The sequence below is a fragment of the Panicum virgatum genome, chromosome 3K (genome assembly GCF_016808335.1).
Source record: "Panicum virgatum strain AP13 chromosome 3K, P.virgatum_v5, whole genome shotgun sequence".
Classification (NCBI taxonomy): Eukaryota; Viridiplantae; Streptophyta; class Magnoliopsida; order Poales; family Poaceae; genus Panicum; species Panicum virgatum.
Window position 1 is genome coordinate 32,944,267 of NC_053138.1, and position 25,657 is coordinate 32,969,923.

At 56.9% G+C, this 25,657-nt stretch overlaps 1 protein-coding gene across 1 annotated transcript; it reads right to left on the reverse strand.

The window, feature by feature from the left end:
* Positions 1-677: 677 nt before the first annotated feature.
* On the reverse strand, positions 678-1,649 carry LOC120699039 (late embryogenesis abundant protein B19.3-like). The gene is made up of 2 exons (XM_039982904.1): positions 1,418-1,649; positions 678-1,328 (listed from the first exon to the last, which is right to left on the reverse strand). Exons 1-2 carry the CDS (start codon positions 1,533-1,535, stop codon positions 1,099-1,101), a joined length of 348 nt encoding a protein of 115 aa, XP_039838838.1. The 5' UTR covers positions 1,536-1,649; the 3' UTR covers positions 678-1,098.
* Positions 1,650-25,657: the final 24,008 nt, after the last annotated feature.

Consider the following 25,657-nt stretch of genomic DNA (forward strand, 5'->3'; position numbering starts at 1 on the left):
AAACTTAGAGTCAAAAACGTCAAATAATTTGAAACGGAGGTAGTACGTAACATAAAATAATTACAATATCAGACAGGTTCGTCGGGGTACGCAAGCTTCAGAGTTGGGAGGTACGATTGTGGAAGGTAAAAAAATTACAATATCAGACAGGTTCGTCGGGGGGGGGGGGGGGGGGGGGGGGGGTTGGTACGATTGCGGAAGGTCGCGTGGAGGCAGAGGGGTTGGAGCTGTGATGCAAGGGTGCGGGAAAATGGGGACTTGGGTGGTCTTGCAACATGGGTCGGGGGTCGGAGCGTCCGATCTTTGGTCTGAGCGTCCGAGATTTTTGGTCTGACGCTTCGGTGCGCGGACGTTTTTTCCGTGCCTCGGACGCCCTAATCAGTATGTTTTCTCTAACGCTCTAGTAACCTCCCTGATAATAATACATTACAGCTCATCAACACTCGATTTCCTTAAGCACCTCAACCTGCTTTCTTAGGCGTGTAGGTCACAATGTGTGATTTGTAAAGCCCCTTGTGACCAGGGTAGGTCGTCCTTTTTGGAGCAGAAAAGGAAAAAAAAATGTGATGCAGCTGCCACGCTGGTGATGAGTTCGTAGCAATACCGCCTGCTGTTGCAGCAGGTTCAGTGGATACACGCGGTTAAGACTGCTGGAAAAAAAAAGGACGAGTAGGAACAGCAAAGAAGATTCTGATGAACTAGTAGACAACTAAATTAAGCAAACTTGAGGCACAGGTGAGGACAAACCATGAGCTACTACGACCATCTAGCTCCATCAAGCTGCAGAGGAGCAACGCACATGGGAACAACAACAGGCTGCTAGACTAGACGACAAAGCCTGAAGAGACCTGCTGCCTCGAACCAACACTACCGACACGAACTGAAGCAGAGCAAGCACGCATGAGCATGAGCTGCCTCCATGCGTGCATGCTGCGACGACTCGAACGCCCTACATGGCTACAATATTCAGACACGCGCGTGCCAACCTCAGCTCTCCACGAGACTGAGGGAGCACGTCATCTTCAACTAGCTAGCTACTAGGCTGCTTTAACACCACTACACACTAACCCTGCCTGCAATCAGCAGGCAAGCGTACGTCTAGGACGACTTGGTCCTGAACTTGGACTCGTCGATGTCGATGCCCTCGCGGGCGGCGCGCTCGCCGCCGGACTCCTCCATGGTGCTGAGCCCGCCCTTGCGCCCCATCTCGCTGTACCCCTCGTGGCCCAGCTGCTCCTTCCGGGTCTGCCCGCCCTTGCTGCCCATCTCGCTGTAGCCCTCGTGCCCCACCAGCTGCTCGCTACGGGTCTGCCCGCCGCGGCTGCGCCCTGAATAACATACATGAATCAGAAAAGAGATGCTGATTTGTTAGAAATGGCGCGGCAGACGCCGACGATAACGACGACGACGTACGTACCCTCGGCGAGGTGCTCCTGGGCCTCTAGGCTCTTGCCGCCGGTGCCGCCGGGGACGACGGTCTCGCCCTCGCGGGCCATGCGGTCCAGCTCCTCCCTGCTCTCCTGCCCGGACGCCATCGCCGCAGCCGCCGCACGAACGGACGAAGCTCAAGAGCTCGTCGTCGGCCAAGGTCGCTGCTACGTGCTACCTAGATGAACTGTCTGACCGTCTTGCTGTTAGCTAGAGATTGGTTGCCGTGGCATGGAGGGTCGGGGCGCCGCCGCCATTTTATAGCCGCGGCGGGGCGCGAGCCCGGGAGCTAGCCCGGCTCCAGCGGTGGCCGGGGTACGTGTGCGCCGACGCGGACCGTGGCGCGACACGTGTGCTGAGGACGCCCCCGTTGGGCGACACGTACGGGCGTGTGACAGGCCGGCCGGGCGGGCGAGCGAGCGGATGTCCCCGAGCACAGGAGCACCCGATGATCTGTGCGCGCGCTTCCATGGAAGCTGGAAGCGGTGGCACTGTAGGAGGATGGCGAGCTGGTTCTCCGGCCATGCTGCATTGTCAACGCGTGGATTTGCTCGGTACCCGAGAGCGAGGGGGAGGAGACCGGCCGGCCGACCAGGCGCCCAGCGTGGCTGTACAGGGATGGGCCGCGCTGCGCTGCACTCGCCCACGACGTCTTGGCGGTTTTCTGTCGCGGACTGGCAGTTGTGCGGGGTCGCACGAAATAAGGTTGATATGGAAACGTTCGTGCAGGTACGGGGCGTTTTGTTCAAAAGGTCTACGTATGCTTACTAGGCTGCAGACCTCGCATTTGGATATTCCTATTTGTCAGACCCGGGTCACAGAATACCTAATGTAGTATGGTTACCATAAGAAGTTTCATACTCATTCAGCATGTAACTAGTCGGATAGACTTATAACTAGTCGATATAGAAGGAAACCACTCAAGTAGTATTCGTGCAGACTCTTAGGCTCATACCGATCTAGGATTTTCTGTAACCTTGCTCCCCCAGCCTATATAAGGGCCTGCAAGGACCCCCTCCGTAGGGTAAGACATACGCCATAGCCTAGCACATACGCACACATCTACATTCAAAGGCAATATAAACCACCTAATAGGATGTAGGGTATTACGCATCTGTGCAGCCTGAACCTGTCTAAACCTTTGTGTTGCTTGCACCATCGTGTTCTTGATCTCGGCATCGTTTGCCGTGAGCTGTTTATCGGGCACACGGCAAATGGTACATTTACCGCGTGCCTACAAAACAGCTCACGGCAAAGACGTAGGACACGGCAAAGATTACATTTGCCATGTGCCCCCTAAAAAAACTCACGGCAATTGTGATGCACACGGCAAAGACCCCGTGTTTGCCGTGTGCCGTACGTCGGGCACACGGCAAATGTGTGGCACCCGTTATGAAATGACGTGGCCGTTTTGTTTGCCGTGTGCCGCATTAAACACACTGCAAATCAAAACATTTGCCGTCCCAAAATTTTCTATTATGTGCATACAGTACATGATGCTCCCTAGTAAACCTTGGTGTTTTTTATAGCTTTACTATATTTAGTGATTTAATTTGTTTAATCAAATTTCTTGCGATTAAACTGGAAGTGTTTTGAGTGGTGGAATATAATGAACCAAAAAATGGTATTCAAGTTCAGGAGGTCAATGTGATGACATATGCCTGCACTCAAAGTAAATTTTGAAGATCTTGTTCACGAACCATGACCAGAATCTTTTGGCAGAATCGTTTTAAAATTATATAAATAGCAGATGAAGTCAAAAAATCTTAAATTTTGGTATGTTATCATAATTTCATGTGTCGAAGCCATGAAAATTTTTTAAGCATGATCCGTTGAAGTTTTATCGAATGCTTGTTAAAAATCCAGGATTATGCGTAGAAGATTCGTAGAGTTGAGAAGTAGCCGTTCAGATTTCGAATGAAACTTACGGTTGAATTGGGTTTTGACTTCTAAACTTTTTGTATATGCAATACCCAACTTAGATTTCTTCATTCCAAAATTTGGTAAATTTTCGATTCTGTTTGGTAATTTTATATTTTTTTTCCAGTTAAACCAAATCATGTGATATAATTTAGAAACACATGAAATAATAGAATTTTTTGCATAGAATCATAAAACATGAATTGTTTAGTGTCTTTGGCAATGTATTTTGAATGTTCATTGGATAAAAATTTCTAAAACCGATTTTGAATTCGAATTAGGAGAGTTTTTTTTGGAAAAAATGTTTGCCGTGTGTCGTGCTAGGAGCACACGGCAAAAGGTATGTTTGCCGTGTGCCTTGGATCGGTGCACACGGCAAAAGGTGTGTTTGCCGTGTGCCTCAGATTTAGGCACACGGCAAACTCGGCCAACACTTAGCCATTGCGGGTTGCGGCCACCCTTCCACACACACGCACACACGCCCAGCCCCTCCCTGCCGCGACGGTCCATGCCGCTGGTCCGCTGCCCCACCGAGCCCGTCCACGCCGCTGTCCACCGCTGCGCGCCCGTTCACACCGCCGGACACCGGCCCGCCGTGCGGCCCGTCCGCAGCCGGCGCCACGCCGCCCGCGCGGCCCCGACGCCAGGCCGGCCACGCGGCCCGTCCATGGCGCCGGGCTCCACCCCGGCGCGCGCCCGTCCACGGCACTGGGCTCCTCCCCACCGTTGCGCCGCCCGCTGCGCCCGTGCACGCCACCGCCGTCCTCCCCGCCGCCGCGCGCCCGTTCACAACGCCGGACGCCGGCCCGTCGCGCGGCCCGTCCACGGCTGGCGCCACGCCGCCGGCGCAGCCCTGACGCCAGGCTGGCCGCGCGGCCCGTCCACGGCGCCGGGCTACTCCCCGGTGCACGCCCGTCCACGGCGCCGGGCTCCTCCCCGCCGTGCCACAGCCCCACGCCAGGCTCATGCAGCCTTGAGCCGGCTGCCCGAACAAGCAGCCCCGCCCTGGTGTCTTGGAGCTCGAGTCTTGGCCGGCCGTGAGGCGGCGACTCGCGACCCGCCGCCCCATACTGGCCCGACTGGCCGTCGTCGTGTAGGTTTGCATTTGTAGGATCTCTAGTGTAGAGCATGATTTTTCTTGCTGGGTTTGGAAACTTAAATGGACACCACTTTATTTGTTTTGATTTTGGCAGGGGAGGTTATTGCACACCGTCATCAAGGCGTCGGCACCGACACGTGCGACACCGACTCGCCCGCCTTCGAGCCTTAGGTGAGGATGTGCAAACTGCCCCTCATTCCATCTCATGTTCATATAGGACGTAAACAAGTTAGGCGTCTCGCGTTCGAAGGAGATACGGATGGCAATATGTAGATCTTTGCATATGTATGACCGTATCTGTTTTGAATTGTCCACGTTTTTTGGACAGCCCGATAGGGTGCGTAGATGGGGTTAGTTTTTATGGTCTACACCAATCTGGGATGGAGTCTCGGCATCATCTCCTCGTTGTTCTCTAGATACACAATCTTCTTTTTTGGGACGTGTATTTGGAGAACAGCGGGGAGGTGCTGCCAAAATTCTGCCCCGGATCGGTGTGGAGCATGAGAACCAACCCCAGCTACGCATCCTCTCGGGTGGGATTAGGACCTATCTTAACCTATTAGAAATGGTAGACATCGTGTAGATGCAAGGATGATCTTTTATATTATATTACTCATTGATATGATAGAGGATGGTGTTGGAAATATGCCCTAGAGGGAATCATATTTCCTTGTATTCATGGTTAATAAAGTGTACCTTAAATATTCATGGATGACAACTTGTATTAATTAATGCTTATGTGAAGTATTTGTGAAACTCTATACTTGTATGAATATTCTAAAATATTCCTAGTTGTTCATGTGAGGACACACATGAATATTAGACTAGTACATGTATTAGTTGATTGACTACGTTTCACAAGTCATGGACATGGGGATGTCAAACTAATAATGTGGGCTCATGTGAGACATGAGACTGAACTGACCCAACACGAGATGATGACTTCTCATTACACAATATGTACGTTGTGTCCTAAGACCTGAGATCGTCGTATGTACTCAAGATGTGAACCGACTTACTTAGAAGCCATCAAACGCTGCACCGTAACAGGATAGTCATAAAGGTGGCTTTCGGGTCTGTCAAGAAGCATGCCGTGAGTCATAGTCGGTCAAGATGGGATTTGTCCCTCTCTACAAGAGAGAGATATCTCTGGGCCCCTCGAGTGATTCGGATCAGTAAATGCATGGCCATACTGGGGTTAAGAGTTAACCAAGTATTCCGAATCACAGGATCGAGAAAGAGTGGTCGGTTTCAAGCAAGACCAAATATCGTGAGGCAAAGAGAACAATATGTATAAGATTGTGACTGCTCGACAGATATGATTCGCGCGTGCTTAGGAGTTGACATGTCTTGCTAGAGACCGCTATCAACTATTGGCCAGTAGGAGTACTGGGCCATGTCTATTCACGCGTGAGCCCATAGGGTCACATACTTAAGGGCCAGAAGCCTAATGAGGATGAGATCCAAATTAGACTGGGCTTAGATGCACTAATGGGCTTTAGTTGGCCCATTAGGGGATGCCTAAGGTGGGGCCCATAGAAGCCCACCTAAGGGGCGCCCAAAGGATCTATAAATACGGAGGGAGGGAGGGTACTGTTCACCTAGGCTCCCCTCCTCCCTGCTACTACGCTTCCTCGTGCATCTAGCCCTAGTTCGTTCTTGCGGATCTAGCAATCCGAAGTGCGAAGCTTCTTTCTGTATGTGTGGACTTCGTGGAGGTGCTGTGCTTGCTGCACAAGAATGAGCCGTTCGTGAGGAGGTTCATGCAACTGCACTGCCGGCTTCCATCTGCACTACACCGACGTGCTACAGAAGTTCTGCAACCGCGCATCTAGTGGTAATCCCGTGATCTATAACTGCAGTAATCCTGGTTTATGTGGTAGAAAATTTTTGTTTTTGCTACCCCATATTCCTACAGATGGATGACCGTGCGTGGATGTATACTGGATGGAAATATGGGGTCAGTTGTCCAGGGAGTGGATTGATAAGATCGAGGCTTTCTTGGACGGAGCATTTGCAAAGCTCAAAAGAGGCAATACCACCTGGTGTCTATGAAACAAATGTGGGAACAAGCGTTGACAAACATGCGAAATCATGACGAATCATCTTTGCAATTATGGATTTAAGAGAGACTACACCCGGTGGACCTACCATGGCGAAGCCAATCGTATGAGAGATGAGGTCGTTAGGCAACGCATCGAAGAACATGACGCTGATGCCGAGGTTGCAGACATGTTAGATGACTTTCATGAAGCACACTTTAATGAAGGACGTAGGGAGGAGGAGGAGCTAGAGGCAACTGCGAAGGTGTACTATGATATGTCGTACCAAGGTTTCACAGCTGGATGCCATTGGCCGCCTAATGGCCGTTAAGTCCCAGTTTACCTTGAGTCAAGACGCGTTTGATGTTATGTTACAAGTTATTGGCAGCATGCTTCTAGAAGGGCACATTCTTCCAAAGAGCATGTATGAGGCATAGAAACTCCTTTGTGCACTGAAGATGCCATATGAACAGATACATGCCTGTCCCAAGGATGCATCTTATTTAGGAAAGAACACGCTGAAGCAAAGTACTGTCCAAAGTGTGAATCCTCTAGGTTCATGGAGGTAGACTCTGGTGATGGTCAGAAGAGGCAGCTCGCGGTCCCTGTGAAAGTCTTACGGTACCTGCCGCCCATACCAAGGATCCAACGTCTGTTCATGACCTAGGAATCCGTGAAGCAGATGACATGGCACAAACTGGGAACTCGTTACATTCCTTATAAGCTTGTGCATCCATCTGATGCTCAATCATGGACCCATTTCGACGGGATTCACCATCACAAAGCTTTGGAGGCTCGTAATGTATGTGTTGCGCTGGCGACAGATGGCTTCAATCCATATGGAATGTCGGCTGCCCCTTACACTTGTTGGCCCGTGTTCGTTATCCCACTGAATCTCCCACCTGGCATTATTTTTCAACGATAGAACATATTCTTGTCGTTGATAATTCCTGGACACCCTGGAAATAATATGAGTGTGTACATGGAGCCCCTAATTGATGATTTGCTCCGTGCTTGGGACGATGGGGTTTGGACATACGATCGAGCTACAAAGACAAACTTCAGAATGTATGTTTGGTACCACTATTCCCTGCATGACCTGCCGGCGTATGGGATATTCTGTGGCTGGTGTGTCCACGGGAAGTTCTCTTGTACAGTATGCAAGGCAACATTGATGTTCATTTTGTTGCGGAAGGGTGGCAAGTATTATTCGTTCGACAAACATCGACAATTCCTACCTCTTGACCATCCATTCAGACGAGATAAGAAGAACTTTACAAAAGGTGTTGAAGTTAAAGACCATCCACCGCAGATGATGACGGGTGCCAACATTCGTGCTCAATTAGATGGTCTCGTGATCAATGTTGAAGGTGGGGGTTTTGTGGGATATGGTGAGCAACATGCTTGGGCGCAGAAGTCGGGCTTGTGTAGGCTCCCCTATATAGCTGACCTTCTTCTTCCATATAACATTGATATGATGCACTCCGAAAAGAATGTCGGTGAGGCATTGTTCGGAACAATCATGGACATTTCAGATAAGACAAAGGATAATGTTAAGGCCAGAGTGGATCAGGCAACGTTATGCGATAGACCAAAGCTAGAAATGAGGCCTCCCGGATCAGGCAAGGCGTGGAGAAAGCCTAAGGCCGATTTCGTTCTGACGAGGCCCCAGAGGAGAGAAGTCCTAGAATGGTTCCAAACCTTGATGTTCCCTGATGGGTATGCGGCGAATCTGAGGAGGGGAGTGAACTTGACCACTATGCGAATCAACAGGCTCAAGAGTCATAACTACCATATATGGATCGAGCGGCTACTTCCAGTTATGGTTCGAGGCTAACTCCCTGATCAAATCTGGCAAGTACTGGCAGAGTTGAGCTTTTTCTTCTGCCAGCTTTGTGCTAAGGAGTCATCTCTAAAAGTAGTTGAAGAAATGGAAAGAATGGCGCCTGTGTTGCTCTGTAAGCTGGAGAAGATTTTTCCACACGGCTTCTTCAATCCGATGTAGCATATGATTTTGCACCTCCCGTACGAGGCACGAATGGGTGGGCCCGTGCAGCACCGTTGGTGTTATTCAATTGAGAGATGTCAAAAGATACTTAAAACTAAATGTAAAAATAAATGCAAAATTGAAGCTTCCATTGCAGAGTCATATATTCTGGAGGAGGTATCAAACTTCACATCAAAATACTATGCTGACAACCTTCCTAGCGTCCACAATCCACTCCCTCGTTACAATACTGCTGAATCTAACTTCACCCTGAGCCTTTTCCGAGGCCAACTCGGAAGTGCAAGTGCTGCAACCATCAAGACCTTGGATATTCAAGAGTGGCGTGCTATCATGCTATATGTGTTGACCATCCTTTCCATAGTTTTGCCCTACATAGAGTAAGTTCTCAGCATTCATTTAGTTCTCAAGTCATTTCCCTTTTCTGCATCCAACCCTATCGTTCGTCTTTTGTACAGAGAATTTCATATGCAATTCTAGCGTCGATCAAGAGCGCCTAGCCTCCATGAAACTGAGACCCTACTTAGACAGGGCGCGGGAAATGGAAGTCTTGATTTTATTTCTTGGTTCAAATAGAAGGTAATGTCCAATTCAGCTCGTTTGTAGTATATGACATTACAAGTTGCTCGCACGCTCGTACGTGCGAATAATATGACGAACTTGCAGGCACAAAACGATGCGTCGATGAGTGCCGAGTTGTGGTAGGTTGCCAATGGCTGTGCCTATAGGGTCAAGTCGTTTGGAGCTTATGACGTGAATGGATATCACTTTCATACAACAAAGCACGAGCAGATTCGGCCCAATCGAAGAACAACAAATACTGGAGTTTTCATGCCAAGAGATGATGGGCTCGAGTACTACGGAACACTTGAAGAAATATACGAACTGTCGTTTCATGGGTCCGTACCTCTGAAACCTGTCATATTCAAATATCATTAGTTTGATCCTCAAGCTGTGAGACGTACCCCGAATATTGGGCTAGTCGAAATTCAGCGGTCATCCGTGTACCCAGGAGACGATGTGTATGTTGTAGCTCAATAGGCGACACAAGTTTATTATCTGTCATACCCGTGCCAAACCGACAACCGTCTCAAGGGTTGGGATGTTGTGTATAAGGTGTCCCCTCACAGTAAACTACCTGTCCCGAACAATGAAGATTACAACATAGACCCAAACACATATGCATGAGAGTTCTTTCAAGAAGATGGGCTACAAGTGAGTTTCCAAATAGATTTAACCGAAGCAATCGGAATGGAAGTAGACAATGAAAGTTTTGTTCACGAGGATGCCGGGGATGAGGTTCATAATGCGAAGGACTTGGAATTACTTGAGCGATTACATTTAGGCAATGACGGTGATGATGAAAGTGTTCCTCCTTTGGAGCACGCCATTGATGATATCGACGGACGTGATAGCGATGATGAGACTTACGATCCAGCTAATCCCGACCTTGAAGAGTATTTCTAATACATGTAAGATCCGTATTTGCAACAATTATATCAGTTTTTCAGTTGTTCTAATTATGTTTGTTTTTTACTACTTGCAACAATTAATTTGTAATACATGTTCGGATTATGTTTATTTTTTTACTATTTGCATTAATTAATTTCTAATTATTGTTCTGATTGGTTTGCCTCTTTTAATTTCAGGTGATAGATCAAAGATGGTGGGGTGCGGCGGAGGTATGATGCAGTCGTTGGAGGCAGTGCTGCGCAGAGTTGCTGGGACAGATGAGTCCTCCCAGACGGCTGAAGGGAGGACGAGGAGGAGGGGTGAGGCAAGTTCGTCGGTGCCTCTACCAGATGAGGACGCCGGCACGTCATGGACAATGAGGAGGAGCGGCAGGAGCAGCAGGAGGACGACGGGGCCTCGTGCAAGGTCACCCTCCCCTAAGGACGAGGAGGAGCTGCCGCAGCATCAGGAGGAGGAGGACCAGGAGGAGGAGGAGGAGGAGGACGGGCAGGGGCAGGACCAGGAGCAGGAGGAGGAGGATGAGGAGGCCTCTAGTGAGGAGGACGGCGACCAGGGAGGGGGTGGCAGGAGACATACCTATCGTCTGGATGCGAGGCCCCGCTCGTCTCCCGAACCGACCTATACCGCTCGAGCTACGGCCGATTATTCAGCCGGACGGTAAAAGGTAAGTAACTTTAGCCTATTTTATTACGTTTCGTACTTATATATTTCAATTCCAGGTGTTCACAAATATTTTTGGCAGGAACTTTGTAATCGTCATTCCAGGTGTTCACAAACACATCCCCAATGGCATTCTGCGCCTGCTTTGCAAGAACCAGTACCCTGGATGCATCGAGATTGACGGCCGCCTTCAGCCGGCGTCGGCTTGGGAGCACTACATCCAAGCCATCGATAGACCGGACCGAGAAGGATGGTGCTTTGCGAGCAAGGCAGAGCGGGTGTTGCAGGAACTGTGGGTAAGTCTTGTATGCGCTATAATTGTCAATACATCTCATTAATTGGACATTCTTGATATAATGGCTTCGTTCATCATCATGTGCAGGATTTCTACAGGTGCGAGGAGGGAATGATGACCGTGGCGCGCTAGGTGGAAACACGGTCTGTCACAAGTTGGTGGCGGATATGCTCTACGAGGCGCGCATCCAGGCCAACTGTGATTACAAACGTCGCATTGAAAAAGTGAAGACCAACAAAGGGGCTGTGCGAAACCTCAGGCTGACTCGAGAACAATATATGAGGGTAAATATACAATATTATTAATATTGACTTTTACTAAAATGAAGTACGTTACAGTTGATCTTCTTATATGTCATGTATGACCTGCAGGTGATTCCTTGGTGGTTAGCCAGGAATGATCAGTGCTGGGACATGATAATCGACAGGTGGCCGGGCAGCGGCGGCCCCTCCCATGCGAGCTGCTCCGCTGCTCGAGCTTGCGGCGTGGCGAGCATGGCGGGGCCGCGCGGCGCGGTGCGGCCGAGCCAGCCCGCACCGGACCGGGTGCAAGGGGCTGGCGGGCGGGGCGTGGTGGAGGCGGAGGCGCGGCCGGCCCCCGGTGAGCTCCTCCCGCCGGCGCTGCCCCTCGTCGCCGAGCTCCCCCCACAGCGGCCGCTCCCTCCGCTGCCATGGCGAGGCAGGGCGGGCTCGCGTGGGGCCGCGCCAGAGAGGCACGGCGCGCGGTGCCGAGGCGGTGGGTGCGCGCGCGGCGGCCGAATTCTGTGAGCCCCGCTCGGGCGAAGCTCAGCGGCGGGCCTCACGCGGGCTGCTGTCCCGCCTCCTCGCCTTCCTCGCGGGCGGCGCGGCTGGGCGGGTCTCCACTCCCCGTCCCAAGGAGGAGCAACCCCGGCGGTGGCGGTGGAGCTCCGTCCTCCTCTTCCTCGACGCCGCGCCGGCCCCCCTCGTCCCCCCTCTTCTGTCGCGGCGGGGTGGGTGGACTGCGGTCCCGGCGGCCACGGCAGCCACAGCGGAGGCGGCGGGGCGTGAGCCCGCCCCTCACCATCGCCTCGGCCTCGTCCCCCTTCCCCCTCCCCTGTTGCGCCGGCGTGGGGCCGGACGGCGGCGAGCCACTCCGCGCTCGACGCCCTGTGGTGGCCGGCGCCACGGGGGAGACGGCGAGACCTGCCTGCTCGAGCTCGCAGGGAGGCGCGGGAGTGGAGCAGAGAGGCCTCGAGCTCGCCGGCAGCGCTGACCTCCCTCACGGCTGGCCCCTCCCTTCCGTTTGGTCATCCTCGCGGGCGGCGGCAGCTCCGGGCAGCCGTCCCCGTCCTCGCCTCCTGCGGCTTGAGCTGTGGGCAGCCTGGAGGTCCGCCGCGCCGGCTGCTCTGGACTCCTCGCTCAAGGCCGATGGCCGGTGGTTACGATGGCACGCAGGTCGCGGGCCCCGCGCCACGTTGGAGCGTCCAGTTCGTCCTCTGCCTTCGCTGGAAATGGCGGACGAAAAGGCTTCCGCAATGATACCGCACGGGTTACAGAGCCTCGCTGCGGGGCTTTTTCTTGCTAAAGGGTATTGCATCCCGGTACAGGGCGGGATGCAGTACCCCGCTGCGGACAGCCTAACGAACTAGCTCGTCGGTCAATATGGCAGCGGGTAAAATCCGTGCGGATATGGGTTTGATAAACCCGCACCCGCAAGCCAAAACCCGCGCCCGCGCCCGCAACCCGCTACGGGCATAAAACAATACCCGTACCCGCTGTCCGCGGATATCCGCATGCCCGCGGGCACACCTGCGAACCCGCATGTCGGTACCCTGTAACAGGGATACCCACTCTTACTGCAGCAAGGCAGGACCCACGTAGTTATCCGTAGCTGCGCGGGAAAGACGGAGTAGCCAGGCCCCACAGGCCAGGCTTTTCCCTCACCAGGTCAACGGCCCCGGACCGTTCCCCGCCTGAGGATGGGTCCGGTGACGCCACGTGTCTCCATGGAAGGGAAGCTCCGAGCTGACCGCCGAGGCCTCGGACCCCCAGAGGGGTCCGGGACCTCCTGCGCCCGTCCGGACTCCCCTCACCGTGTAGGGGTCCGGAGCCGCCACGCGTCCCGGAGACGTGGGATCGTGCGCGAGTCTTCCGCAGGAAGACTCGCCCACCTACCGCATTTAATGCGATGGACAAGGCGTGCTCTGCCGCCGCGGTACACAAGACAGCCTTTTGTCAGGCCCCGCTGCGCGCCGCGTATTACCAAGGAGCACAGTGCAGCCGCCTGAGCCGCGCCCGCGCAGAGCCCGTCTGCCGCGTTAAATGGATACGACGGCACGGCACTTTTCCATCATGCCACCTACGCCGCTCCCTACACAGCCGTTCAGCTACGTGGCAGGCGATGCTACTAGCTACGTCAGGCTCCGTCTCGACAAGACAGCGCCAAAACATGATGGACGGAGGGCTCCGGGAGCAGGCGAGGGAATCCAAGAGAGAGATCTCCTTTGCCTGCGACGTCATAATGTATGAGCAGTACGTTAGTTTATACTGCATCGTTGGACCCACCTGTCGGGGATCCAACGGCTGTGTACGCGCCCCCTTGAGATATAAAAGGGAGGCGCTCGCTATGCACAGGACAGATCCAGACAGACTCAAGCTCTCGCACCTTCTCACTCTCGTGGGAAGGCAATACAACACACAGTGGACGTAGGGTATTACGCTCCGGCGGCCCGAACCACTCTAAATCTTGCTGTGTTCATCGTGTTCTTGAGTGAGATCGATCTAAGACTAGCTAACCCCCGAGTACACACCCTCTGGGCTAGGGCGGGTGCCTTCCACCACCCGGCTGTGGTTTGCAGCACCACGACATTTGGCGCGCCAGGTAGGGGGAGCTAGCTGGTCGCATTTCATCATCTTCTTCGTCCCCATGGTTCGCGTGGACGTCGTGGAGATGACGGAGGGGGTGGCGTCCTCCACGCCACATGCCTCTCGCGTTCCTGCTCCAGGGGCAACTGTGCATGTGGAGCAGCCACCAGTTGGCGGCGGCGCGCGCCGCCCGCCGGCAAGAGTCAGGGCGCCCATCAAGGGCCCCCTCATAGGCTGCGAGCGGCGGAGCGCTGGCAGCGGCTAGGGAGTTGCTTCGCAACCCCCCGGCTGAGGCAGCCTCGCCAGGACGCCCTGAGGCAGTGGTGGGACGACGTCGATCGTCTCCTCCATCTGGCTCAGGCCTCCCCCAGTTCTGCAAAGACTGGGCAACGACCTCCGCCTGGCAACGCGGTGGTACCTTACCACCAGCGTCAGGGCGGTGCGTCGGCATCTGTGCGCTCCCCTACCGTGAGGGGTGCACGAACAGAAGACTTGCGGGCGGAGCTCAACTGCCGGCGCGTGGGGGAGGATGCCCGCATCGCTGTCGAGAGGGCGCGAGAGCGCCGTCTCAACATTGAGGGACGCAACCTCAATGTCGATCTGGACGCGGTGGCACCCAGGCCTCCGGTGAACGCCCGGATTCAGTCAGGTGCACCGGTAGCCGGGGTGGGCTGTGCTGCGCTTGCGGAGCACCTCCGCGCCGTGGTGTGGCCACCCAAGTTCCGCCCCCACCTGCCGAAAAAGTACGACGGTACTACTAACCCGTCGGAATTCCTGCAGGTGTACGTTACCGCCATCACAGCGGCTGGTGGCAACGGCGCCGTCATGGCAAGCTACTTTCATGTAGCCTTGTCTGGGCCAGCCCGGACCTGGCTCATGAACCTCACACCTGGGACAATCTAGTCCTGGGAAGAGCTCTGTGCGAGGTTCACAGCGAACTTCGCCAGCGCCTACCAGCAGCATGGTGTGGAGGCACACCTTCACGCCGTGAGGCAAAAATCCGGGGAAACGCTTCGGGCCTTCATCTCGCGCTTCACCAAGGTACGGGGTACCATTCCTCGTATCTCAGATGCATCTATTATTACTGCTTTCCGCCAGGGGGTGCGTGATGAGAAGATGCTCGAGAAGCTGGCGACGCACGAGGTGGAAAGCGTCACTACGCTTTTCTCCCTGGCTGACAAGTGTGCCAGGGCCGCTGAGGGCCGTGCATGGCACTCAGCCCCCCAAGATGGAGACACCAAAGCTGGTGGCTCCAGTGCTACCGCTCAGGGCGGTGGCAAGAAGAAGAAGAAGAACCGGGGTCGCGGGGAGCCGCAATCTGGCGGACCAGTCGTTGCAGCAGCAGCGCCAGCAGCGGCGCCGGCAGCGGCGGCAGCGGCTGGGGGCCAGAATACACACGGCAAACGCCCTCGCCCGCAAGGTGGAAGCGGAGGTTCATGCCCAGTGCATCCCACCGCTCGCCACAGCGCCGCTGACTGCCTGCGAGATCCAAAAGCTCGCGAAACGGGTCAGTGGGCGGCGTGAGCAGTCCTCTAAGGATGGCTCACCCCCTCCTCGCCAGCGGGCCGGCAAGGAGAAGGCCTCTGACAGCGGGGCCGCAGCCGGGGAGAAGGAGCTGGGGTACCAATCCCCCGCCCGAGAGCTGAAGGGCGTCTATCACAACGACGACTCCGATTCCGACAAGGGCAACCGCCGCAAGAAGCTGTACGTAATGTATGGCGGGAGCTGGGAGCTTGTCTCCCGGCGGGACGTGAAGACCCTTCGCCGGGAGGTCCTTTCGGTGAAGCCGGGGGTCCCTGAGGGCGGCGCCGCACCAGAGGTGGATGAACACCACCATCTCTTTCGGGCCATCCGACTGCCCGGAGAATATGGCCGGAGCTGGTGTGCTACCTTTAGTCACCGCTCCTGTCATATCCAACGTGAGGCTCTACCACGTGCTGATTGACGGTGGGGCTGGCCTCAACGTCATTAGTTATGCAGCATTTAAGCAGCTGCAGATCCCAGAGTCCAAGCTGACTCCCTCTCGCCCATTCTCCGGAGTGGGCCCACACCCGGTGTTCCCCCTGGGGAGCATCACATTGCCGGTCACGTTCGGGACCGAGGAGAACTTCCGCACAGAGAGCGTCATGTTCGATGTTGCGGAGGTGAACCTCCCGTTCAACGCCATCATTGGCCGACCGGCACTCTACCGCTTCATGGCCATTGCCCACTATGGGTATTTGGTCCTGAAGATGCCTTCCCCTGCCGGAGTCCTCACCGTGCAGGGCGACCGCACCGCTGCCGTCGCTGCAGTTGAGAGACTGCATACTCTGGCGGCAGAGGCTGCACGCTCCGAGGAGGATCCGTCCACCTCGCAACCCAGGGCGCCTGCAAAGGCTCCCAAGGTCCAACCATCTGACCCGGACCAAGTTCCCGTGAAGTCGGTACAGATTGGAACAGACTCCACCAGGACCGCCCGCATCGCGGGGAACCTGGAGGAGAAATAGGAAGACGCGCTCATCGCTTTCCTCCGGGCAAATGTCGACGTGTTCGCCTGGGAACCGTCACAGATGCCCGGGATCCACAGGGAAGTGATCGAGCACAATCTGAGGATCTACCCTGACGCCACGCCGGTGCGCCAGAAGCCTCGGAAGCAGTCCGTGGAGCGGCAGAACTTCATCCGCGAAGAAGTCCACAAGCTCCTACACGCCGGCTTCATCGAGGAGGTCCACCATCCCGAGTGGTTGGCCAATCCGGTCGTCGTCCCAAAGGCCAACGGGAAGCTCCGGATGTGCATCGACTACACCAGCCTCAACAAGGCATGTCCAAGAGACCCCTATCCTCTTCCGCGTATCGATCAGATCGTGGACTCCACCTCTGGGTGTGAACTTTTGTCTTTCCTAGATGCATACTCTGGTTTCCACCAGATTCAGATGTCTAGAGAGGATAGGAAACATACTGCCTTTGTAACAGTAGATGGGCTTTATTGCTACATTGTCATGCTGTATGGTCTAAGGAATGCCTTACCCACGTTTGTACGAGCTATGAACAAAACCTTCTGTAATCTAATTAGAGATATTGTTGAGGTTTATGTCGATGACATTGTGGTCAAGACTAAGGTAGGGTCAACACTAGTGGAGGACCTGTCCCTCGTCTTCGACCGTCTTCGCGCCACGCGCACGAAGCTGAACCCAGAGAAGTGCATCTTCGGCGTCTCAGCAGGGAAGCTGCTGGGTTTTCTGGTCTCACATCGAGGCATCGAGGCAAACCCAGCCAAGATCAAGGCGATCGAAGCAATGAGGCCTCCTGGCCGTATCAAGGACGTCCAGAAGCTTACTGGATCTCTCGCTGCTCTTAGCCGCTTCATATCGAGGCTGGCTGAGAGGGCCCTTCCCTTCTTCAAGCTGTTGAGGAGGTCCGGTCCATTTTCATGGACCGAAGAGGCTGAACAGGCCTTTCAGGAGCTGAAGCAGCACCTCACCTCGCTGCCAGTATTGGTGGCTCCAGAACCCGGTGAGCCGTTGTTTCTGTATCTTGCTGCATCTGCGGAGGCGGTCAGCATGGTGCTGGTCGCCGAAAGGATGGAGCAAACTTGCCAGGGGAGCACCAAGGTCCTCTTGGCCAAGGATGGTGAGCCGGACCCCGGATACGGGGGCCCGTCAGCCTCACCCCAGCTTGAAGGTCCGGATCCTGCACAGGCAGGTCCGGAGGAGCCTCATCCCAGTGGGAACCCAGAACCACTGGGGGCCCCAGGGACAGATGTGGTGGACAAGGGCGAGCCGGACCCAGGAACTAGGGTCCGGACCGTCCAAAAGCCAGTCTACTACGTCAGTGAAGTCCTCCACGAGGCAAAGGCCAGGTATCTTGAGACGCATAAGCTTATCTATGCAATACTTATTGCGTCCAGGAAACTGCGCCACTACTTTCAAGCACACCGAGTTGTTGTAGTGACCTCTTACCCATTAAGAGCGATCCTACACAACTCCAACGCCACAGGCAATATCGCCAAGTGGGCAGCAGAGCTGGCAGAGTTCCAACTGGATTTCCAGCCACGCCATGCGGTCAAGAGCCAGATCTTGGCTGATTTCATAGCAGAGTGGACTCCTTCCCCAAGCAACCCTGGGGGTCCGGTCATAAATGTTGGACCCCCGGAGCCGGAAATCAGGACACCAGTCTTCACCGAGCCTCACTGGACACTCTTCTTTGATGGGTCCGCCCGCGAGAAGTGGGCCGGGGCTGGTGTGGTCCTCATCGACCCAGACGGAGATCAGCTGAAGTACATGGTGCACCTTGAGTTCAAGGCCACCAACAACATGGCGGAATACGAGGCTCTGATCTTCGGCCTGACGCAAGCCCTCTCATTGGGGGTCCGGCAGCTTCTGGTGAAGGGGGACTCCCAGCTAATCATCAAGCAGGTCCGAGGGGATTGCAACTGCAACAATCCCCAGCTCGCGGCATACCTCATACACGTGAGGAAGCTCGAGAAGGACTTCGACGCCTTGGAACTGCAACACGTTCCCCGCGAGCACAACTCAGCAGCAGATGATCTCTCTGCGAGAGCATCTACCTGGGCATCTGTGCCTGAGGGTGTCTTTGAAAGACGGCTGCTGAAACCTACCGCCCAGCCTCCCAAGCCGGGTGAGGGGGATCAAGCTGGCACCTCGAAGCTAGCGGTCCCGGCAGCATTCCACCTATGGTGCCTAACCGGGGCTGTGTGTTCTGTTGAGGAACCTGGTGTCCTCACGGAGCCACCCCTACCTGCTTTGGGAGCTCCCGATGCATGGATCTCCGAGATCCGGGACTACCTGAAGGATAACATCCTCCCTGATGACGATGTGTCCGCTGAGCGCATAGTCCGATTGGCTAAACACTACGCGGTGGTAGAAGGGGATCTCTACCGCCGTGGCGCCAACGGAATCCTCATGCGATGCATTTCCCAGGGAGAGGGCCGCGAACTACTCGCGGAGATCTATGGAGGCGAGTGCGGAAGTCATTCCTCCTCTCGCACGCTTGTTGGCAAGGCCTTTCGGCATGGCTTCTACTGGCCAACAGCACTCCAGGATGCGGCTGAGCTGGTAAGGTCCTGCAAAGCATGCCAGTTCCATGCAAAACAAATACACACCCCAGCTCAAGCCCTGCAAATGATTCCACCCTCATGGCCATTCGCTGTGTGGGGTGTGGATATCCTTGGGCCTTTCCCCCGGGCTGTCGGCGGATACCGGTTCCTCTATGTCGCCATCGACAAGTTCACCAAGTGGCCGGAAGTTACTCATGTGGTGAATATTACTAAGAAATCAGCAGTCGCATTCCTCAGGTCCATTGTGTGCAGATTTGGTGTCCCAAACCGCATCATCGCGGACAACGGGACCCAATTCAAAAGCAGACTCTTCCAAGAGTACTGTGAGGACATTGGCATCCAGCTATGCTTTGCGTCCGTGGCACATCCCCGCAGCAATGGACAGGTTGAGAGAGCGAATGCAGAGATCCTCAGGGGACTCAAGACCCGCACCTACAACTGCTTGAAAAAGCATGGTGCCAAATGGGTTGACGAGCTTCCGTGTGTACTATGGGGCAACCGGACCACACCCAGCCGAGCTACTGGGGAGACTCCGTTCTTCCTGGTCTACGGGGCTGAAGCATGCCTTCCCCCAGAAATTCACCTGGGCTCACCACGGGTCCAGGCCTTTGACGAATCCATGCAGGAGCAGCTGCGGTGCGACGACGTGGACTTCGTTGACGAGCGAAGGTGGCGAGCAGCAATCCGAAATGCACGCTACAACCAGGCGCTCCGGCGCTATCATCAACGGTTCGTGCACAGTAGGGAGCTCCGGGCTGGCGACCTCGTCCTCAGACGGATCCTGAACCGAGCGGGGCTCCACAAACTCTCCCCCAGCTGGGAGGGGCCTTTCAAGGTTACAGAGGTATGCCGGCCCGGATGCGTTCGCCTCGCCACAGAAGACGGAGTGCCGCTGCCCAACCCGTGGAACATAGAGCATCTGCGTAAGTTTTACACCTAGGCAGAGCAGGGAAATAACTTTTCCTTTGTAATAAGATAGAGTTAGCGTGCGGCCCGGAGCGGTTGAGGGCCACCCTCGTAAACCCGACCTCTGGCATCCATCGCACTAACGGCTAACGCGCGGCTCAGAGCGGTAGAGGTCCGATCTCATAAACCCGGCCTCTGGCATCCATCGCGCAAGCCATGTACATCGAGATTGCAAAGGAAAGATTTTCTCCTAGTTCTATCTTTGTGTCAAAGTTAAATTACGCATTTCGATTCTCGGAATTTTCGCTTTTTTCTAACCCCCGCGGGACCTCTACTCTTGTTGCTGCAACTAAGATCTGCATTGAGCTGCTGGACTACCGTACAGGTCCGGACCCTCTTGCTGCTGGAGAGGGGTCCGGACCCCTAGAGACCTACTCTGGGGAGCGGGTACTTGTTTCCTGGGGTGGTTCGGAGCCCAGTGTAGCCGCTTAGCTGGTTCCGTACCCAAAAGCCTGCACTCTCCACCACCCTGTAACGAGTGCTCTAGTACCTGGAGCCGGGTAATTGGGGGCCCGGACCTCATCCCAGCTCAAGAGCTGGCTTCCTAAGTCCAACACGGCATGTCCAGCACTATATCTCAAAGGATCGAGCACAGCAAAGTGACCTCACCCACTGCTGCGAAGGTTCTGGGACGGTGAAGCCAGGTCCGGAAAGATCGTGCTGTTTCCTGGAATGGTCCGGAGCCCTGCGTAGCGCCTTAGCCTGGTTCCGACCCTAAGCCTACGCACTCCACCACTCTGTAACAAGCACTGACCAACCTGGACCTGCGCATCTTGAGCCCCGGACCCTGTACCAGCCTGGCACTGGTCAGGGATGAGTCCCGCGGGCCTGCTACTAAGCTGTGAATTTGAAGTGGTATACAGGTTAAGCCTCCTCTAGGGTGGTAGCCAGCCTCAAACCATTGAGCCTACCTACCAGGGGGTCCTAGCATCCGCTTCAAAGCCTTCATGCAGACCAAGGTCCAGTTTCAATGGTAGACAGACTCAAAACAACTGAGTCTATCTCCCAGGGGGCCCGAGCATCCACTTTGTCCCAGACACCATGAATGGATTCTGCATGCGCCAAACAGCTAAGTTGCAGTATCATTGCTACCATATAAGCAAATTTGATTCTTCTCTCTGTAGTTCTGTATGCTACGCAGGGAACAAGACGCTTGCTCGTCTTACAAACTATGTGACACCTATGCCCAAGGAGGTCCGGAGTATCTTCTACGGCTCACGTGGCAGACAGGTCCAAACAACTGAACCTATCCGCCAGGGGGCCAGGGCGCCGGGGTGCCGCATACCGCAAATCAACAACCGACAAACAGCTAAGTTGAAGTTTCTTCTATTTCAAAAACTTTCAACTAATACAATGTTTGTTACATAATGCAAAAGGAAAAAAGATACAATCCCCAGCCTAAGGGTCCGCAGGCTCTCGCTTGAAGTAGGCGGCGACGAAGTCAACGACCTCCCGCACGCTGTCCCGAGCGGCGGCCTCCGTCTCTGCTACAGGGCCATCGACCACGGGCGCCAGCGAGATGGCCGGGTCGTGGCTCCGGAGGCAGGTCAGGATGTGCTCCGCCACCATCCGGATCAGCTCGCGGCCCTCGGTTTCGAGCTGTCCAGTAAGGACCGGCCCCAGGCGCTGGAGCCTATCCGAAGCAGAGCTCAACACTGGGAGGGCGTCAGCTATCGAAGCTGGCGGCTCCGCCACCTGGATTGGGCTCATTCCAAATGGCACCAGTGCGAGGCTCGCTTCGGCCGCCCAGTCAGCGATCCGCTGGGCTCCAGCGCACTGGTCTTCCTGGTGCTTCTGGACCGCCTCCTGGACCGCCTCTTGCACCCGGGTGTCCAGGGCCGCCTTGGCCACCTCCACCTCGCGGGACCTCTCCTCGAGCTCACGGGACCTCTCCTCGAGTTCGCGGGACCTCTCCTCCAGCTTGGTCTCCCTCTGCTCAGCCCATGCCTCCAGCTTCTTGAGCGACTCTCGCTGGCGCCCGAGCTCCTTCTCTATGCCGGTGGCGTGGGCCTCCCGCTTGGCGAGGGACTTCCGGCCCTCCTCCAGATCCGCCTCGTCGGCAGCCAGCTGGCTGGCTCTCTCCTGCAGTTGCTCGCGCCATCCCTGCAGAGTCGCAGAAAAGACGTCGAGCTCCTGCCTCCGGAACTCGAGGTCCTCGCTGCGAGTCTCCAGCTCGGACTGTTGAACTGCGAGGTGAGCCTCGAGGTCGGACCGCTGAGCAGCGAAGCCAACAACCTCCAGGGTGAAGTCCTGCTCCCGCTGCGCCAAGGATTTCTCCCGGTTCGACACTGCGAGCTCTCGGTCAAACACCTTCTTAAGGCTGGCTCGGTAGGCCTCTTGGTCCGACTTGAGCTTCGACCGAGCTTCCGCAGCGCGGGAGGCTTCTGCCTTCGTGTGCGCTTCCAGGCGGGTGTGCCAGTCGGAGAGACGCTGGCGCTCGCTCTCTAGTGCAGACCACTCCCGCCGGAAGGCCGCCTCGGCGGAGGAGGTTGCCTCCTCGATCGACCGCCGAACCTGCAACAGCACCTGAGGAAGGGGAGCCGCATCCTCCTCCGGGGGTAGGAGCTGCAGGAGCCGCCTGCCAAAGACCACCTCCAACTCCTCCTCTGCAACAGGACCGGAGCTGGAGGTGGGGGCTTCCGCTGCGGCAACTGTCTCTGGCGCCCCCGCTGCCGCCGTGGTGGACGCGGCCGTGCCCAGCTCCGGCGCCCCTGCAGCTGCCGTGTCGGGCGCGGCCGGGCCCAGCTCCGGCGCCCCCGCTGCCGCCGTGGTGGACGCGGCCATGCCCAGCTCCGGTGCCCCTGCAGCTGCCGTGTCGGGCGCGGCCGGGCCCAGCTCCGGCGCCCCCGCTGCCGCCGTGGTGGACGCGGCCGTGCCCAGCTCCGGCGCCCCTGCAGCTGCCGTGTCGGGCGCGGCCAGGGCCCAGCTCCGGCGCCCCCGCTGCCGCCGTGGTGGACGCGGCCGTGCCCAGCTCCGGCGCCCCTGCAGCTGCCGTGTCGGGCGCGGCCGGGCCCAGCTCCGGCGCCCCCGCTGCCGCCGTGGTGGACGCGGCCGTGCCCAGTTCCGGCGCCCCTGCATGCTGCCGTGTCGGGCGCGGCTGTGCCCAGCTCCGGCGCCCCTGCTGCTGCCGTGTCAGGTGCGGCTGCGCCCTGAGCCGGCATTTCAGCCGCCGCGGCATCGGGCGCGGCAGCACCCAGCGCCGGCGTTTCCACCGCCGTTGTGTCGGGTGCGGCTGCGTTCAGTGTCGGCGTTTCCACCGACGCCGCGTCGGGCGCGGCCGCACCCAGCACCGGCGCCACCGTCACCGCCGCCGCGTTGAGCGCAGCAGAGTCTAAAAATGACACGCCAGTTAGCATCACGTCATGCTCCACCGGGCTAGCACAGGTCGCCATACCTGAGGGTCCCGTACCTGCTGTCGCCGTCGCTATCGACGCCAAGGCCGCCGCCGCCTGGGCACCTGCCGATGTGCCAGCGATGGTAGAAGAGCCGCTGGGGCGGGGAGTCCTGGCAACAAAGCAGGGAAGCCTTTTAAAAGAAAAAACAAACAGAGCACCGGCGCAAGGGAAGTGAGCAGGATGACACTAACCCAGAAGTACCGGGTACCCAGCGTCCCCGGAGCACCGGCCTCTTCTCTTGCGGTTGCTGCTGTTGCTGCTCCTGCCCCTGCAGCTGCAATGCATGCGCAACCTGGGCTTGCTCTTGCTGCTGCTGTCCCCGTGGCTGCGGCACGGGCGCAACCCAGGGTCGCACCTGTTGCTGCTGCTGCCGCTGCTCTTGTGGCTGCAGCAGCTGCTGCTGCTGCTGTTGCTGCCGGCGGGAGGAATTCCGCGGCGGCGATGGTGGTGGTGCAGTCGCCCCAGAGGATGCGTGGGGGCCGGCAGCCCGGGAGCTACCCTGGCCCGCGCCCTCAGAAGACCTCTGGCGCTTCGCGGCGGGCTCCGAGACCAGGGTCCCGTCGCCCCGGAGTAGCCTGCGCCGGCCTCCGTCGCCCGACGATGCACCGGAGCTGCCTTGTGCCCGGCTGGAGCCGGCTGTGGCCGCGCTGCTAGCCGCGGCCTGCTTCCCCTTCGTGGTGGCGCCGGATCCCGCAGCGCTCAGCGTGGCCTGATCCCCGGATGCACCCGGGATCCGGAGCCCGCGGTTCGCGTCGCCTCCGGTCTGGCGTGGGGCCAGTCCCCCGTCGTCCAGAGTCGGCAGGGTTGCCAGCACCGCCACCCTCGCGGAGTCCTCGCAGAGGGGGACTATGCCCTGCGGGAGGATCAGGTTCTCCGGGATGAAGGCGTCCCCCGTCACGTTCTGCACCAGGACCTCCAAGGCCTCCTGTGTCAGGTCGCTCCCCTCTCCGCGTTGGGTCCTGCTGCAGTCGTTGAGACCGGTGAAGTTCCACGCTGCACGTGGCCGCTGCTTCAGGGGAGCGATCCGGCGCTTCACGAAGTCTCCGAGCACGTGCCACGAGGTGAGGCCGCTCTCTGCCAGCGACCTGATCTTGTCCAGCACGGAGTCGAACTCCGGCTGCAGCGACGGCTTGGCCCTCCAGGATGCCTTGTCGGAGGCGGGCCCCTCAGTCGGCAGGGTGAGGCGCTCGTTGGCTTCGGTGGTGGCGATCACCCAATCCCTGCGCCACTCCTCCCACTTCCCGCCAGCCAGGCCAGGAATGTAAGGAGTCGCCAGGTCACTCCTCACCTGGAAGTAGTACCCTCCCACCTCGTCCTTGCTCCTTCCGGATCTCACCAGAATGAAGAAGTAGCGGAAGAGGATGACGCAGGGCCGAACTCCCACGAACATCTCGCATAGGTGCACGAAGATGGACGTCAGGAGGAGGGAGTGCGGCAGTCAGATGCTGAAGTTGGAGGCCGAAGTCTTCCAGCAGCAGCAGCAGGAACGAAGAAATCGGCAGTCCCACGCCAGTGGAGATGTGCGAGATGAATAGCACAAACTCCCCGGCGCGGAGGTTGCCAAGGGGAACCGAGCCTGCTCGCACCCCCCAGCCGGTCTCCTGAGCGCTCCATCCCAGCAGACGGCGCACTGTGTTCAACTCTCCCTCGGTCTGGTATCGGCGGGGGTGAACAAGGGATGCCATTGCTCAGTGGAGATGAGAGGTGGCCGGCGCGAGGGAACAAAGGGCAAAGGAGGCTCGAAGGCAAAGGGGCGCAAAGGTTGGAAGGGAGAAGACGAATGCGGGAAAGTAACCGCGGAATGCGGTACACCCCATTATAAAGCCTGACTCAACCGGCGCGCCCCGGAACCGTCGCTGGAACCCAAGCGACGTCCGCACCTAGTGTTAACCGCCCATTCCATGGCAAGGGGGCCCAGGCCCACCTGTCAGGGAGAGCGGGTAACCAACAGAGGTGAGAAAAGGCGGGATCCGAACCGCCGCCCGCGCGCGTGAAGCGAGGCGGAAGCTGAGCTGACGTACGCGCATTAATCGCAGGCGTGGCCGAGCTTTTCGGGAACTGCGCCGGTGGTAAATATTTCGTTTATTCCGGCCGCAACAATGCCGAGCGTCGCGCGCATGACTAGGTGAACCACTATTATCCGTGGGGATCGTGAGTCAGTAAGCCGTTGCGATGTGATGAGGCAGCAACCAACCCAATGGGTGGTCAAAGCCGGTCAAGACCCCTGCGGAAAGGAGCTTCAAGCTATATAGAGCCAAATCGCAGAAGTGGCCCCACCTGTGGGTTCGTACCTCCCCCAAGGTGGGCCCGGGGGCCACTGTCGGTACCCTGTAACAGGGATACCCACTCTTACTGCAGCAAGGCAGGACCCGCGTAGTTATCCGTAGCTGCGCGGGAAAGACGGAGTAGCCAGGCCCCACAGGCCAGGCTTTTCCCTCACCAGGCCAACGGCCCCGGACCGTTCCCCGCCTAAGGATGGGTCCGGTGACGCCA

What these genes read in the sequence shown, in the direction of transcription:
- LOC120699039 (XM_039982904.1), bottom strand. Translation starts at nt 1,535, where the DNA reads ATGGCGTCCGGGCAGGAGAGCAGGGAGGAGCTGGACCGCATGGCCCGC. An exon ending in CCAGGAGCACCTCGCCGAGG is followed by an intron (nt 1,329 to 1,417) that starts GTACGTACGTCG and finishes TATGTTATTCAG; the next exon opens with GGCGCAGCCGCGGCGGGCAG.